General features: G+C 32.3%; 4 protein-coding genes across 6 annotated transcripts; 2 read left to right on the top strand and 2 right to left on the bottom strand.

Moving 5' to 3' along the window:
- Positions 1-538: 538 nt before the first annotated feature.
- LOC111679893 (nuclear hormone receptor HR78) lies at positions 539-4,422 on the top strand. Of its 2 annotated transcripts, none has more exons than XM_023441495.2 (4): positions 539-1,355; positions 1,470-1,772; positions 2,370-2,675; positions 2,747-4,422. In XM_023441495.2, the coding sequence occupies exons 1-4, from the start codon at positions 1,328-1,330 to the stop codon at positions 4,078-4,080; spliced, it is 1,971 nt and encodes a 656-aa protein (XP_023297263.2). In that variant the 5' UTR covers positions 539-1,327; the 3' UTR covers positions 4,081-4,422. The 2 variants fall into 2 exon arrangements, with proteins under 2 accessions (XP_023297263.2, XP_023297262.2); XM_023441494.2 differs by having other exon boundaries at positions 1,470-1,778.
- Positions 4,423-5,226: 804 nt separating this feature from the next.
- Positions 5,227-7,641, bottom strand: LOC111679908 (probable aminoacyl tRNA synthase complex-interacting multifunctional protein 2). 2 transcript variants are annotated; one of them, XM_023441510.2, is made up of 5 exons: positions 7,382-7,641; positions 7,153-7,269; positions 6,011-6,184; positions 5,710-5,938; positions 5,227-5,643 (listed from the first exon to the last, which is right to left on the bottom strand). In XM_023441510.2, exons 1-5 carry the CDS (start codon positions 7,517-7,519, stop codon positions 5,267-5,269), a joined length of 1,035 nt encoding a protein of 344 aa, XP_023297278.2. In that variant the 5' UTR covers positions 7,520-7,641; the 3' UTR covers positions 5,227-5,266. The 2 variants fall into 2 exon arrangements, with proteins under 2 accessions (XP_023297278.2, XP_023297279.2); XM_023441511.2 differs by lacking the exon at positions 7,153-7,269 and having other exon boundaries at positions 7,382-7,639.
- A 98-nt stretch (positions 7,642-7,739) lies between these two features.
- On the top strand, positions 7,740-10,381 carry LOC111679907 (U3 small nucleolar RNA-associated protein 14 homolog C). Its single transcript, XM_023441509.2, has 2 exons — positions 7,740-8,265; positions 8,327-10,381. Exons 1-2 carry the CDS (start codon positions 7,870-7,872, stop codon positions 10,271-10,273), a joined length of 2,343 nt encoding a protein of 780 aa, XP_023297277.2. The 5' UTR covers positions 7,740-7,869; the 3' UTR covers positions 10,274-10,381.
- Positions 10,382-10,389: 8 nt separating this feature from the next.
- On the bottom strand, positions 10,390-14,581 carry LOC111679909. The gene is made up of 8 exons (XM_023441512.2): positions 13,931-14,581; positions 12,675-12,826; positions 12,451-12,601; positions 11,714-12,124; positions 11,534-11,659; positions 11,325-11,475; positions 11,161-11,267; positions 10,390-10,685 (listed from the first exon to the last, which is right to left on the bottom strand). Exons 1-8 carry the CDS (start codon positions 14,457-14,459, stop codon positions 10,390-10,392), a joined length of 1,923 nt encoding a protein of 640 aa, XP_023297280.2. The 5' UTR covers positions 14,460-14,581.
- Between the last annotated feature and the right edge of the window lie 494 nt (positions 14,582-15,075).

Below are 15,075 nucleotides of genomic sequence, written 5' to 3'. Positions count from 1 at the left end.
ACTGAACTAGAACTGAACTAGAACTGAACTAGAACTGAACTAGAACTGAACTAGAACTGAACTAGAACTGAACTAAAACAGAACTAGAACTGAACTAGAACTGAACTAAAACTGAACTTTAACTGAACTAGAATTGAACAACTATTCAAACAGTTACCCTTGTCCCCACATACCCATCTTTTTTTGTCAACAAATTGTAAAAGAAAAAACTATTTCGGAATTAAGTTAAAAATGAGTTAAATGCTTTAACATTTAAAAATAGTTCATATTTTTAATATAATAGCTCACTAATGGAGCACACCATATGGTCATAACCGACTATAAATTCTTCTTTCTTTTTAATTTGTTGTTTAGTAATCAATTCAATAAGTTTTCTTATATTCAATGTAACAGTTTCGTTTCATTTACAACCTATACACCACTTTAGTACACAAATTCACCTCTTCACCACACACACACCACTTGTTTGCTTTAAATCTACTCCCACCACATAAATAAACATACACAGAGTTGTATACATTACGTACGTTTTCTTTTATATTGTCATTCATTGTGAAAAAAGATTCTAACTTGTCGAGATGTCGTATTAAGAAAAAATGTGCTGATTTAAACAATTTTAAACTTTAAAAGCTTAAAAAATAATACAAATTAAGCCAAAATATAGTAAAGTTAAAAAGGCGCTTAATATTTAACGAAAAGTTAAACAAAAATATTATAAAAATAAACAAAAACCGATAAGGAGCTATAAAAGAAAAAAAGCCACCAACAAAGTGATTGACCTCGAGTTAAAAAACAGCAGAAAAAAATTAAAGAAAAACATACAAGAGTACAAATAAAAAATAATAAAAAAGAATACCAATCCAAGTGAAGCAACAATTTCTATGAGTAAATGTGTATGTGTGTTTGTTGTTTTTATTAATTTATATGGAGTACTGAGTGGGTGAACTAGAAAACAAGTGCTCGCTTTACTTGGCTGCCTGCATAGAGCAGAGCATATATAGAGGCTGACGGGGCTGGTGCCACTGGCTCTTCTGCTTGTTGAGGGGGGAAAAGAAAAAGGTCAAGAATTTCAGTTAACACAAGAACGACAACAACAACAACAATAGCAACAGCAAAACAAGTAGCGTATGTGTTGTGCATTTATATTTTGTTAATTGTTCAACAATTGAGCAGTAGAAGTAGACATAAATATTTAAAGAGAAACAACAATTACAAAAAAAAAAAAACAACTAATACACCAGGTAAACCAGAAAAAGGTGAGCAGCATTTGCAGCAGCAGCACTAGTAGAAGTGGGTACAAAAGAGGGGGGCTTAAAAAGCTCCGACAATGGGCACAAGTAGTTTTCAAGCTGAAGGTGAGGCTCAAGGCTTTAAATATATAAAATTATTTATTGTTGCTATATTGTTGTTCATTTGTTAATAAATTGTTATTGTTATGCTATTTTTTCTTCTTTCTGCTTAAATTCTAGATAACAAATTATTTGTGAATCATAATATACAACCAACAAATAGTGGCGGTGTTGCTGGTGCAGCTACTCCTTCAACATCAAACAATATGAATGTGGAATTATGTTTAGTATGCGGTGATCGTGCCTCGGGACGTCACTATGGAGCCATTAGTTGTGAGGGCTGTAAAGGATTCTTTAAGCGTTCGATACGCAAACAATTGGGTTATCAGTGTCGCGGCGCTATGAATTGCGAGGTTACCAAACACCATCGCAATCGTTGCCAGTTTTGTCGATTGCAAAAATGTTTGGCCAGCGGCATGAGAAGTGATTGTAATTTTCATTTAATAATGTCGACAAACATTTTAACAAACAACAGTTTTTTTGTTTTTTTTTATAAGAAATTAGTTGGAAAATTTTGTGTTTGGAATGTTTCTTAGTCCTGAATTAATCACAACTAACATTTGTCTATTAAAAAAGCTTGCTGGAGTGGTCGTGATCAAATTATAACAACAAATCTTTTGTAAAGATTGTTAAAATTTCAAAAATTTCCAAAATTCTTACACCAATTAGAATATATTTTAGAAAGACTTAAGAAAACAAATCAAAAGAGAATACTTTACAATTCCAATCAATCTAAAGGTTGAAATTCCTAACAAAAATCTTCAATTCTTATAAGAATCAGATTTTAAGACATTTTTTAGTTAAAATCAAGTTATTCGATGTATTTTAAACATACATTCCAAAATTATCTCTCCCCTCCAGCATTAACTGTTTAATATCTTCTTTTAACTTTTGAAAACACACTTTAGCTTTGCATGTTCATTTTACATACTAACACTTTATAAATTCATCAAATTAATCTTAAACAGTTTTATAAAACGTAAAAAATTAAATAAACATCTTACTTTATCTCTTCATCAGCTGTACAACATGAACGCAAACCTATATTGGATAAAAAAGACCCAAATGCCGGCTCTACAACAGGACAAACAACTGCCCAATCGCTTACCGTGGGAGCAGGTGGCAGTGGTGTAAAATCCTCAAATGCTAGTCCACAATTTCAACAGAGATCAAAGTCCTCTTCATCATCATCATCAATATTTAATCACAATTTAAGTGCAGCAGCAGCAGCGGCGGCTGCCACAAATACTTTCGCTTTGGATACTAGTAATTTAGCGCCCCCGGAAATATTTGGTTTAAATTTTGCCGAACTAACACAAACATTAAGTAAGTTTTACATAATTAATTTTGCAATTAAGAAAAATAAAACCAAATTTTAATTTCTCTTTCTTAACTAGTACAACAAGCTCAACAGCAGCAGCAGCAACAACAACAGCAACAGCAGCAACAACAGCATCAACAATTAACAAATCAAGTTTCTGCTAATGCTGCTGGCAAACCTTTACATTATTCCCCTGAACCCAAACAACTTTTACCAGACAACGATTTGGAGGAGGATGAAGATGAGGGCGATTGTATTGATATTGACAATTTACGCAATTTTGCCAATGCCGCCTCCCAGAATAGCGGAAATAACCAAGAGGCCATTGATTATGCCATAACAATGGGTTTAAGAAATTTTGCCAAAACCGTGATTAACAATAATAATCAAAATATCAATTTCAATATGGATGCCTTGACCCCTAACCCCACACCAGCAGTGGGTTTAATACAAAACTCTCTAGACAAAAGGGTTATAGATAAGGCTTTACAAATGTTGCTGCCCATTAAACAGCAATTGGATAACCAAATGGCCCATGAAGGCAATGGTTTAATTATTAAAAATGAACTTAATGAGGATGATGACATGGGTGATACCAGTGGCAATGAGGAGGAGTTTATAACAGACTGCATGGATTTAGATGAGCAACAAAATCAAAGAGACTTTGTTATTAATGAGTCCATATTTGAGAATGATTTGATAGCGCCCGCTTATGCGAGTTTCAATCTACAGACACCTAATTTAGTGTCATCTTATTTTAATGTCCATTATGTTTGTGAGTCCGGTTCACGCATTATATTCCTTACTGTGGTATGGCTGCGTAAAGTACAAGCCTTTGTGGATTTGTCTCAGCGTTCACAAATCATTTTATTGCGTAATGCCTGGCCCTCTTTGCTGGCCCTTGCAGTGGCCCAGGTGCGCAAATTATCACAAAGTACCATCATCAATACCCTTATACACAATGTGCGTCAAATGGCGGATATAGAAAAAATTGATCCTCATAGAATCAAAAAGCTAAGTGAACATATAGCTCGATTGAACTCCTTTATCCAAACCATACAAGCACTTGAGCCCTCCGACATGGAATATGCTCTCTTACGTCTAGCCTGTCTTTTTAATCCGCATGCTTTTCTAAGACGCAAAGAACAATCGGTTCGTGTTTATGTGCAACGTGTCCAACAGTATGTTCTTAATAGTCTACGCAAATTGTTAGCCTCTCAAGATTTACCCGCCTACGAAGCTGAGGAACGTTTTAATAGTTTAGTTCTCAACCTAATGCCGTTGAGTGCCTTTGAGTCAGACTCTATTGAGGATTTATTCTTTTCAAATCTAGTGGGTCAAGTGCAAATTGACAATATGTTACCGTATATTTTAACACTGAGTAGCAGTGTGGGAAACTTAAATTGTTAAGTTTTTCTTAATTTCCGTAGTGTTGTAGTAATTAATGTTAATGTTTTATCGTTTAACTTTTTGAAAAAAGTGTTTTTTTTTTTGTTCTTTTCTTTTTATATCTTTTACTAGACTGATAATTAAATATAAATATATATATAGATGACTTATATAGAACGAGAGGATAATAAAGTGTGTGTTAAAAACACTTTAAATAGTTTTAGAGTTATTTTGATTTAAACATATTTCAGATAGAATATTCTATTTTTAATTGTATGTTTTTTGGATTCTTTGTATAATTCTATAAGAATCTTTTTTGATTTAATATGTTAAAAATTGAAATAAAATCAAAAATAAAATGAATTTAAAATAAAAAAAACCTTTTTTTTGGAAAATTTGGATGAAATAGATGATTTTCTAGAGAAATTTTGAACTTTCTAGCAAATTTTCGAAAATAGTACTTTTTTTAAAAAAGTACATTTTTTGGGACAAATTTAAAACAAAAATCACTAAATCCTTAAAGAACTTTTAACAATTCTAAAAATTACTAATTTAAACGTTTTTAATGATGGAAATCGGTAAAGGTTAGTTATCCTAATAGTTGCAACAAAACCTACAACTTTATCCTTTTATTTTTAATCCTTTATAAGGAAAAATATGTAGAAAAAAACTGTCACTTACCTTTTAAACAAAATGTTGCAATTTTTTCTTGAGTCTTGATTTAGTATCTTGAGTCTTGATTTAATATCTTGAGTCTTGAATAAAGTTTTCTTGAGTCTTGAATAAAGTTTTCTTGAGTCTTGATAAATGTTATTGTTTAAATGTAAGATGAAAATGTATGTATTGCATTAAAAAATGAGTGGGATGGAGGAATCATTAACAAACCTTTAAAATAAAACAACAAATTAAATATTAAAAAAAAAGGAATAAAAATTCACAAAACTACAACAAATAGACAACAAGATTGGTTACTAAAAATCTCTAAAAGATTACTTCTTAACTAAATATATTTTCCATTCCAACTACGGAAATTATATTCACTCTTTATAAACCAATCTCGTTTGAACACATTCAATAACAATACTTACACTATTTCACTAATTTTTGTAAAAAATTCTGCTTAAAATTTTACTTATTAAACTTAATATTCTTATGAAAATCTTTTCGTATTTTGGATTTGTTATTTATTGTATTTTTTGTTAAGTATTTAAATCAAAGTATACTTTTCCGCTCTCTTACGCCATTCAAGCAGCGCAGGTGTAAGATCTTTGTCGTTAATGGAGGGCATACGTCTTAAAGAACTGTGTACACCAATATCGGCAATAGACATTTGATCACCACCAAAGTATTGACGTTTTTGCAGGCGATTATTGAGGATTCTTAACATATTAGCCTTACTTTTGGGTGTAGTGCAACGTAATAATTGATAGCAAATGTCCAGCACAGCATCAATTTCATTGCAGAGAGGAGAATTTTCGTAACGATATTCTTCGGGACCAACACGACCCAAATAACGAATGATATTAACCTCACCATAGATGGGTACATATATAGTGGGTGAACTAATCATTTCGGTATGTTCACCTGGAATAGCAAACAAAAAAATAATAAAATGTTTGTATATATAATTTAAACACAAATACAACTTACAGTTTTTCCAGATCAAAGTAATATTGATTTTGGGTAATTTGGGATTAACTGAAACAGCTTTTAATTCTGCTTCAAAAGCTTTAGCCTCTTTGCCAATATCGTTCATGGTGGAGTGTGTAAAGGTTTTTACATCCAAAGTAAATAAGTCTTTCCAGGCATTTTTTATAGCCAACAAGGCATAAGGTATAAAATTGGGATGACCATTAATGACCACATCATGTAAAGGTTCCTAAGATTAAACAAACATAAACTTGTTAAAGCCAACAAACTAAATTTCTACTAATAAATTATAAGTATATACCTCTTTGAGACCACCATTATTTTTTGTTGTGAATGAGGTTGTAGTATGTTGTGGACCTTTTGAGCACAAACCCAAAGTGGAACGTATGCCAGCCAATTGTTGTTTTAAATCATTCAACTGTTGCATTACCTTTTCTTGTCTTAAAGCCACATTTTGGGCATCATCACCAGAGACCTTTTTGGGATTATAATAGATATTAAAAGATATTTTAATTACTAAAAACAAAATCAAATAACTTTTAATTTAGTGTTTAATTTAGTGTTTAACTTTTTAGGTTAGTTTTATGACATATGAATTAAAGAAGAAAAAGAAGCAAAAAGAAAAAGCACCTCCGCATTCATCTCTTCTGTCTGTTGTCACTACTCTACTCTACAGTGTACGGCAATATTACGTAGTTTGCGGCCCCAAATAAGAACCACCACCTCTTAAGAACTATTCGCTAAACTAAAAGAAAAATGAGCAGCAAAACAAAAAACGAAAAAAATACACTAAAGACTAGAGTTGCCAAACATTATATCAAATCTGGGAAAGTGTCGGAGCAAAACAAGAATTGAAAATAAGGCGTATAAAATTGATTTAGTTCAGTTCTAGTTAAGTTCTAGTTCAGCTTTAGTTCAGTTCTAGTTCAGTTTTAATTCAGTTCTAGTTCAGTTCTAGTACAGTTCTAGTTCAGTTCTAGTTCAGTTCAGTGCTAGTTAAGTTCTAGTTCAGTTCTAGTTCAGACCAAGTTCAGTTCGCCAATTGACCACAAAAGCATTTCCACAAATTGGCAACCATAATTTGCAAAACAATCAAAAATCTATGAGATATTTCCAAAAATAGCTGAATGAAAGAGAAAATGATATGAGACCAGCTGTTACATTTCATTGCGTACATAAAATCAATGAAATATTATGTTAACATTGACAGGTGTTAAATGTTAGTGTATCCTTAATATATAATGTTAAGTGGAGTTTATGATAATGGAATGTTGCATTAGTGCGTTTAAAAATGGGTTATATATTCCACGTTTTAGCCACGCCTCTATTACTAACACACCAACAAGAATTAATTTGCAGTATTAGTGATGACGATAAATTTTGATTAGTAAAAAAATGCAATTTTGGTATTAGAACGCACAAGAAGAAATGTATGTAGTTAACCTTAAGTAGTTGTTGTATTTGCAAACCCAGTTTATCCAAATCTAGGGGACAACACGTGCTAACAGCAGAGGCAGTGGTTGCAGACGTGGTCTTACCATTTTTTATATTAAAAAAGCCCTTAAAAATAATATAGAATTTGAGAAAACACACCAATTTATTAAAAAAAAATGAAAAACGGAAGAAATATGTCTTGCTACTTTTGTATGTGTCACAAAAAAAAAAAACTCACATTGAAATTATTTCTGGCGGCAGCAGCCCCACTGACGCTTTCTACAGCATTTGCAGACAAACTGATATTTTTCATTTCATACATGCACTTGGGCACATTAATATCAAATTGTGGTAGCAGGGTTTTTAATTCATACATTTTTTAACACTTATATTTGTTTTTTTGGGATTAAATTAATAAATTTTTAATTTTTTGCACTAATTTTCACGAGCACACAAAATTTCGTCAGCTAAAATTTTCAACTATTCACTAAAAACTGATAGCTGGAGGGAAAAAAACAATGTTGACAATTTATGTTTGCTGAAAAATCTCTTCAAAATGACAATTGTAAAGAGAAAGAGAGATTTTTTGTTTTTTTCTTTATTTTCTTTCATTCGTCAACAGAGAATTGTCAAAGTTAGTTGCGTGTAAATAACGTGGTGTCTGAAAATATTAATTTTTGTGGATTTTCTATTGGAATTGTTTGTTTTTTTATTAATTTAAATATAATGAGTGATGACGAGGAGCAAGTTAACACCAAATCCCACAAACAACTGCTGCAGGCTATCAGCAGTTTGGGTAAAACGCAACACATAAGAAAATCAACACGTGATGAACCCAAATTGCAGCAAGATGAATTTCAATTGGTCAAAGCAGCTCCTGCGACCAAAAAATCCCAACCGGTGGGAGTTAATGATATAGTGCAAGTGCTAAAGGGTACTAAGAAGCATTTAAATGCGGGCAAACAATTGAAAACTGTGGTTAACACTAAAAAGGTGTTGGACAAACCTTTGGAAAAACCAGCAGCCGAGAGAATAAAACGTACCATAGGCTATGAAAATGTTAAAAAGAAGTTGGCCAAATGGGATGCAGTGGTGGCCAAGAATAGGTCGGCGGAAACTCAGGTATTATAGAAATACTTAAAGTCAAATGTTTTAAACTAAAAGTTTTTTTTTATTTGTAAAGGTCTTCCCTTTGAAAGGTGAAACAATTTATGTAAATACCTCTCTTAATCGCAAACCTCTGGAGCAATCCGTTAAAAGCGATTTAATGATGCAAATGGAGGAATTGGAGAATAAATATGCCCAACTAAAACGTCAACAAATGGGCGATACCGATGATCCCCAAGAATTACAACGTCGTGAGCAGGAGCTATTGAAAAAGAAAATGACCAAAGAGGAGCTTATAGCTAAACGCAAAGAATTGGCCTATTTGAAAATGCGCGAGTCCCAAAAATCCGCCAAAGCACGTTTACAAAATAAAATCAAATCCAAAAAGTATCACAAACTATTGAAGCGTCAAAAGATGCAGGAACAAATTAAACAATTTGAATTGTTGCAAAAGACCAATCCCGAAGCAGCCTTGGAAAAACTAAATGCTTTAGAAAAGTCAAGAGTTTTGGAAAGAGCCAGTTTGAGACACAAGAATACGGGCACATGGGCTAAGAATTTGCAAGTAAGAGCAAAATACGACAAAGATGTGCGTAAAGATTTGTCCGAACAATTGCAAATCAGTAGACAATTGACCCAAAAGACACAGGATGATGAATCGGACAATGAAAATAAGGAAATTGAAAATACAGGCAACTCTGTAGCAGCACAAGAAGATGAGGAAATGGATTATGATCCTTTTAATCCCTGGACTAAAGTAGGCAAAAACTCCAATAAAGCAGCCACGGCAGAACAAGAAGATAAAGCCAATTGGCGTAAATATTGGTTAGAACGTAATGACAATGAAAAAATGATGGAAGAATATAAAAAACTACTAAAGGATGAGGAAGAGGAACACGAAAGTGCAGAAGAAAATGTAACAGATGAAGAAACTACAGAAGCTCAACAAAAGGGAAATAAGAAAAGTGCAAAGAAAACTAAAACTGCAAAGCTCACAAAGAAATCTCCTAAAATTGAGAATGGCTGGGTGGTAGAAGAAATAGATCCTACGACCACTAAATCTATAGATGATATATTCGATGCCCAGGAGGATATAATTAAAGAAAATTTAAGCAAAAAATTAGAAATTATTAAAAATAAAGCCAAAGAATTAAAGGCTGGAAACAAAAAACAAATCAAACGTTTGGGAAAAACACCCGAAGATGCCTTAAAGAATCTTAAAGATTTGTCCTTTAAAAATGAAGTTAAAAAGCCCATAATAGATGAAGAACTAACCAATGAGCTAGATGAAAAGAAGGATGAACTGGAAAGAAGTAAAAATTTGATAGAACAAGTAGAAAAAGAGGATAATGCTACTAAAGCCCTAAGCGATACTATAGATCCTACTAAATTGGCAGCTGTAAAATTGAAACAGCATGGCATTGGTTATGGCAGCATTAATGAAACCCTGGATGATGTCGCTATGGATGAGGAAGATGAGTTAGATGCCGATGCCGAACAGCAAATGACTATTGCCCAGGCCTTCGAAGATGATGATATAGTGGCAGATTTCAGCAAAGATAAGACCAAGGATTCTGAAGTTAAAGATGCCGAAATACAACTTTCCATGCCAGGATGGGGTTCTTGGGCTGGTGCTGGTATTTCAAAAGAACAAATGGAAAAACGCAATAAACGTTTGCTGTTGAAATTGGCACCCAAAGAAAAAAGACGCGATGAAAACAAAGATGGTGTTTATATCAATGAGGAAGCTAGCAAACAATTACGACAACATTTAGTCTCCGATATACCCTTTCCCTTCACCTCTCTCAAGGATTATGAGGCCAGTATAAGGGCTCCCTTGGGACGTAATTTTGTCACTGAAACCGCCTTCCGTTTGCTGACCAGACCCTCGGTGATAACACAAAAGGGTAAGATTATAGAGCCCATGGATGAAAGTGAATTACTGAAACCACAACGTAAACTTAGAAACCCAGTAGATATAAGAATTGCTAAAATGTCCCAAGACAAAAAAACTAAAGCGTAGTTGGATTTATTTGTGTAAAAACAAAAAATAAATGAAATGCTTAGAGATGTTATAGTTATAAATTTTAATTAAAGTTTTTCAATGAAATCAATAAAAAAACCTGTAAAAAAGAATTTTTATTCTACCACAAAACAATAGTAGTTTTTAAACATTAAGGGAGCCTCATCGTCGGATATGAAATTACGTTCCGGTTTAACGGAGGCAAAGGGATTTTGTGACGGCGCTTGTATTAAGCGCAATTTACGTTGACACTCTTCCGCAAAGCGTTGCATATCCAAAGGACTTTCATATTCGGTATAGGCAGTTACTACTATGGGTACCTGAAGATTGGCAGCCGCTAAAATGGTTTCAGGCCAAGTATCTTCCATATTGTAGCCAGTCGAACGATAGAGGCCGGCATTGAAAAAGCAGACTAAAAGTAAATGTGATTTTTGTTTAAAGACAATGTATTTGCTGACAAAAACATAGAGAGGGGAAGGGATTTAACGACAAAATGTACAAAAAAAGCTTTTTCCACATAAAGGGGGTTTCACAAGGTAGAGGGGTTTCAAAAAAGTAACACATAAAAGCTTTTTCCACAAACAAAAGCTTTTCAATGTTAATAATAGTGTTTTAAATAAAAAATAGCTTTTTCACAAAAAAAATCTATTTCACAAAAAAGCTTTTAGCAAAAATGCTTTAAAAAATAATATATTTTTTTATAACAAAAGCTTTTTCATAAAAAAAGCTAAGCAGTCTTTTTGCCTCTACAGGAATTCAGATTATGGAAGCGTTTGATTTCGAAGTAAGATTTGCTTAACATGGGACAACTTTGGACGAGTAATGGGAAACAAAAACTTTCTCAAACAAGCTTTAAATCATGCCATAAAAAGCTCACTTTTACTCACTTAAATTGGGCTTTAAAAACTTGTCCGATCTACAATAATCATGATAAATATACGATTCAAAAAAATATCTGACATTACGTTGCGATTTTCGACAAGCTGTGCAACATCTAAAATGTTCAATTTACAAAATAAGATAAATTAATTAGGAAAATTTAAGAACTTACTTGGTTTTTTGTAATTGATCAAAAGATATATTATTGGGATTTAGTTCAGGACCCACAAAAACAATATTAAGGCTTTTAACACAAGGCGTTATATGCAAAAAGAATAATTCCCATTTGTGTAAAACATCCACCTCGAATTCGATTTCAGCACCTTAAACAGGAAACGGGAAATTAGTTATGAATTTGGAAATAAAACTGCTCTAACTTGCCTATTAAATGTATGGTTAGGCTTTCATGATTCTTTAATTGATCGGCCAACTTTAAGGCATACCAGGCAGTTAAAGGACCAGTGGAAATTTGAGATAAACTGGCATATTCACTGTTCACCGGAAGATCTAAAATCGAAAAAAGAAATAAGAAATATTTTGGTGACAACATCTCATACTCACCACAACCCAGTTTATTAAAAATCTCCTTTGTATTTAAACAACTTATGGGCAATTCTTTCAAGATCTTTGTGGGCAATGCAGGATCTAAACGTCCGAATTTTTCTTGAAATTGTACCAATTCCTTAAACAATTGATACGATTTACACCATTTGGCATGATCCTCTGGATTCATATGTTCAGGATGTTCCAGACAATAAGCTATCATACCACATTCTGAACAATCATGTAACTTCTCATATTGATATTCACGACATTTTACATTATTACAGAGGCGAGGAAATAGAATAACCTCTTGCTCGGTGGCATTTAAATGACGCTCTAGGATAGATTCAACTTTACGTATGGTTATAATGCGATAAGAACGAAAATGATCGGCCGGCATAGTTGAGCAGTTTTTAAAAATGTGACCATCTAATAAAAAAAACAAACAAACAATTTAAAAAAAAAAAACTGCAACATATTTCGCTGCTGCTACAGTTGTTTTAATGAATGAACATATCATTTGACTGAGTGCCAAGAAAATATGTTAATAAAAAGGTGTTGTCTTTAAAAGAAAATCGATTTGAATGCGTACAATTGCTTGTCAACCATGTCGTAAATAATTTCTAGTTGCCACCAACAGAGCAGTCAGTCGATAATGATATTAATCATATCGTTGTTGTTTTTAAAATTACAAATATTAATGAATTTCCGTTTAAATAGAAAATTTATAGTTGAACATATTCATTTATACTCACGACACGTTTCAGCAGCCACTTGTTGCAAGGCATAACATAATTGCTGATGTTCTGCATCATTATGCATATGTTCCATACTGCAGTAAAATGTCATATGGCATTTTGAACATTCAATTAGCTGAGAAAGTTTACACAAATCGGTTTTACACAACTTAAAGGATGAGAAAAGGAAAGAAATTATTAATTTTTGTTAATTATTTAATATTTTTAGTTATTTTTTTTACATTGCACAAAGCCACTAGAAAGTATTTTCTTGGTTTATAAATGTATTCAATATATTCTTCCTCATCATCACTGGATTCAATATCGGTTACTGGGCCCTGATCAAACATTTTTTTAAGATTCTCCATTAAGGTATTGGGTAGATTTTCATCGCCTGAAATACAATAAAAAAACTTTAGTCTAAAAAAATTTTCTAAAACCAAACTAATCATTAATATCAAATTTAAATTCAAACTTTGCAATATCGAATTGAAATTTTAATTTTTGAATTGTAGTTTTCAATTTCGATTCGACTTTTAAGTGTCAATAGTTTCGCTTAAGAAATATTTCGCATCCAGTATAGTTTAACCGCCTTATGCAAAAACGATTATTAAAGTTAACAATGATTTACTGCACACTTTTTCCATATAAAAACAGGTTTTAACAACCATTGTTAACTTAATAATCTTTTTTGCATAAGACGGTAAATCTATACCTAATGATTCTCTAGCCTCAGTTAAAATCCATTTTTAAATTAAATTTCTAAAGTAATTTTTTAACTTTTTAACTTCTTTACTTTGAAGCTTCTTAGGGCGGGTTTTTCTGATAATGATAATCTATATTCTTTGGTTAAACCTAGTTTAATCTATGTTTTATATTTTTCAGTAACTGCCGGTCCACACTGGGAAACTTTTGATTTTACGTGAGATAGAAAGAGAAATAATATCATTAATCTCTCTCGCGGTACGACCTGGTTCACACTGGGAAACTTTTGTTGAGAAACTTTTGATTTTGTGTGTGAGAGAAAGAGATGGTTGATATTTCTTACTCTCACACACAAAAATCAAAGGTTTCCCAAAAAAGTTTAATAGTGTGAACCGGGAGTGTCCCGTTCTCGGAAACTTGTTTTGTTTTGTTATTCGTTTCATTCGTACAACAACAAATCAATGCAATTAACACGTAGTTTCTGAAACAAAACTTTCTATGTATGGACATTGAGGAAACTTCAAAAGAAAATTAAGAAAAAGTTTCTCTACAAAAGTCTTCTAGTGTGGGTGAGGTCTAAGCAGTAACGTTACTTATCGTCTTAGTTTAACAGAGAGTTCATTATTTACATTTTTACTGAACGACCTAACAGATTTTATATTTATAACTGAAAAACCCCAATCATCGCTTAAAGTCCCCCTAAATTTGTTTTGGAGTTTAACTAAACAGCAAGTTAAGTCTAGTTTAATTGAGTGGTAAAAAATCCGCCCTTAATATTTAATTAAATAATTACCATTTGCCATCATCTGTTCCATTTTCTTTTGTAGATTTTGTATAAATGCATTCTTTTCACTTGCACTTTCATTTTCGTTTAGCTTTTCTTTTGTTTTTCCCGCTTTAACATTGGCATTTTTCAACGATTTCTCTTTCAAATCTTTATCGTTAGTTTTCACTTCCGTTGCTTTGTTCTTCGTTTCCTTTGCTTCGCTAGTTTTTGATTGTTTTTGCATGAATTTACTTTGCATTAGATTTTGCAAAGTTTTAAGTGGATCCTGTTCCTGTTGCGGCGTTTTATTAAAAGCTACATTATTATCATCCATAAGTTCCGGCATATCGTCATCTTCATCATCCTCTGCTTCTTCGTGTAAAGAAGGTTCATTCAACTCACTTTTTGGCAATTTGAAATGCTCTTGTTCTTGTATGTTAGTAACTGTTTGCTCGTTGTTAAGGTTTTCTTGATTTTCTTGGTTTTCCAATAATTTCAAACGATTTGCTTTATTACGCGCTCTATTGCGTATTCTGGGATTTTTCTTATTAGGCATTTTTTTATTCAAAAATTTTTTTATTAAAACTTATGCAATTTATATATTTAAAAATATTTTAGGGTTCTATTTTCTTTTACAAGAAAAGAACCTGCTCTTTTGCAAGTTGAACACTCAATGCAATTTTTAGCAAAAAACTACAAAATTTTCATTGTTCTCGCTGCTAGTACAGACAAATGGATGAACGGACGGACAGATGTAAAAGATAAAACTAAGAACGATACTGTTAATTTTGGCTATTGGCCATCATGTACATATAAAACTTGCAAAGAAGAATAGGCAAATAACGATGAATTATCATTTGCCTGTTTAATTAATCTCACTCTCAAGTCAACTAAACTCAACTAACAAATAGATCATTGCAAATGAATTTTGTTTGTACCACAAAAGAATTTACATTTAGATTTACATATTTGTAGACAGACAATCAGACCGATAGGCTAGGAATTGTATTGTGCGTCTATAACAACCACCAGCCAGCCACCATGCACTACAACGCAATGATCTTGAATTTTTTAGAAAAGATAAAAACTTGCATGTAATTGAATTGAACAGTTTTTTTTCGAATACATTTTATATGGAGTCTTCCATTACGGTAATTTTTTTATAAAAAAAT

Source organism: Lucilia cuprina, chromosome 5 (genome assembly GCF_022045245.1).
Source record: "Lucilia cuprina isolate Lc7/37 chromosome 5, ASM2204524v1, whole genome shotgun sequence".
Classification (NCBI taxonomy): Eukaryota; Metazoa; Arthropoda; class Insecta; order Diptera; family Calliphoridae; genus Lucilia; species Lucilia cuprina.
Note: the sequence above shows the minus strand (reverse complement) of the source record. Positions and strands in the feature narration are given on the sequence as shown.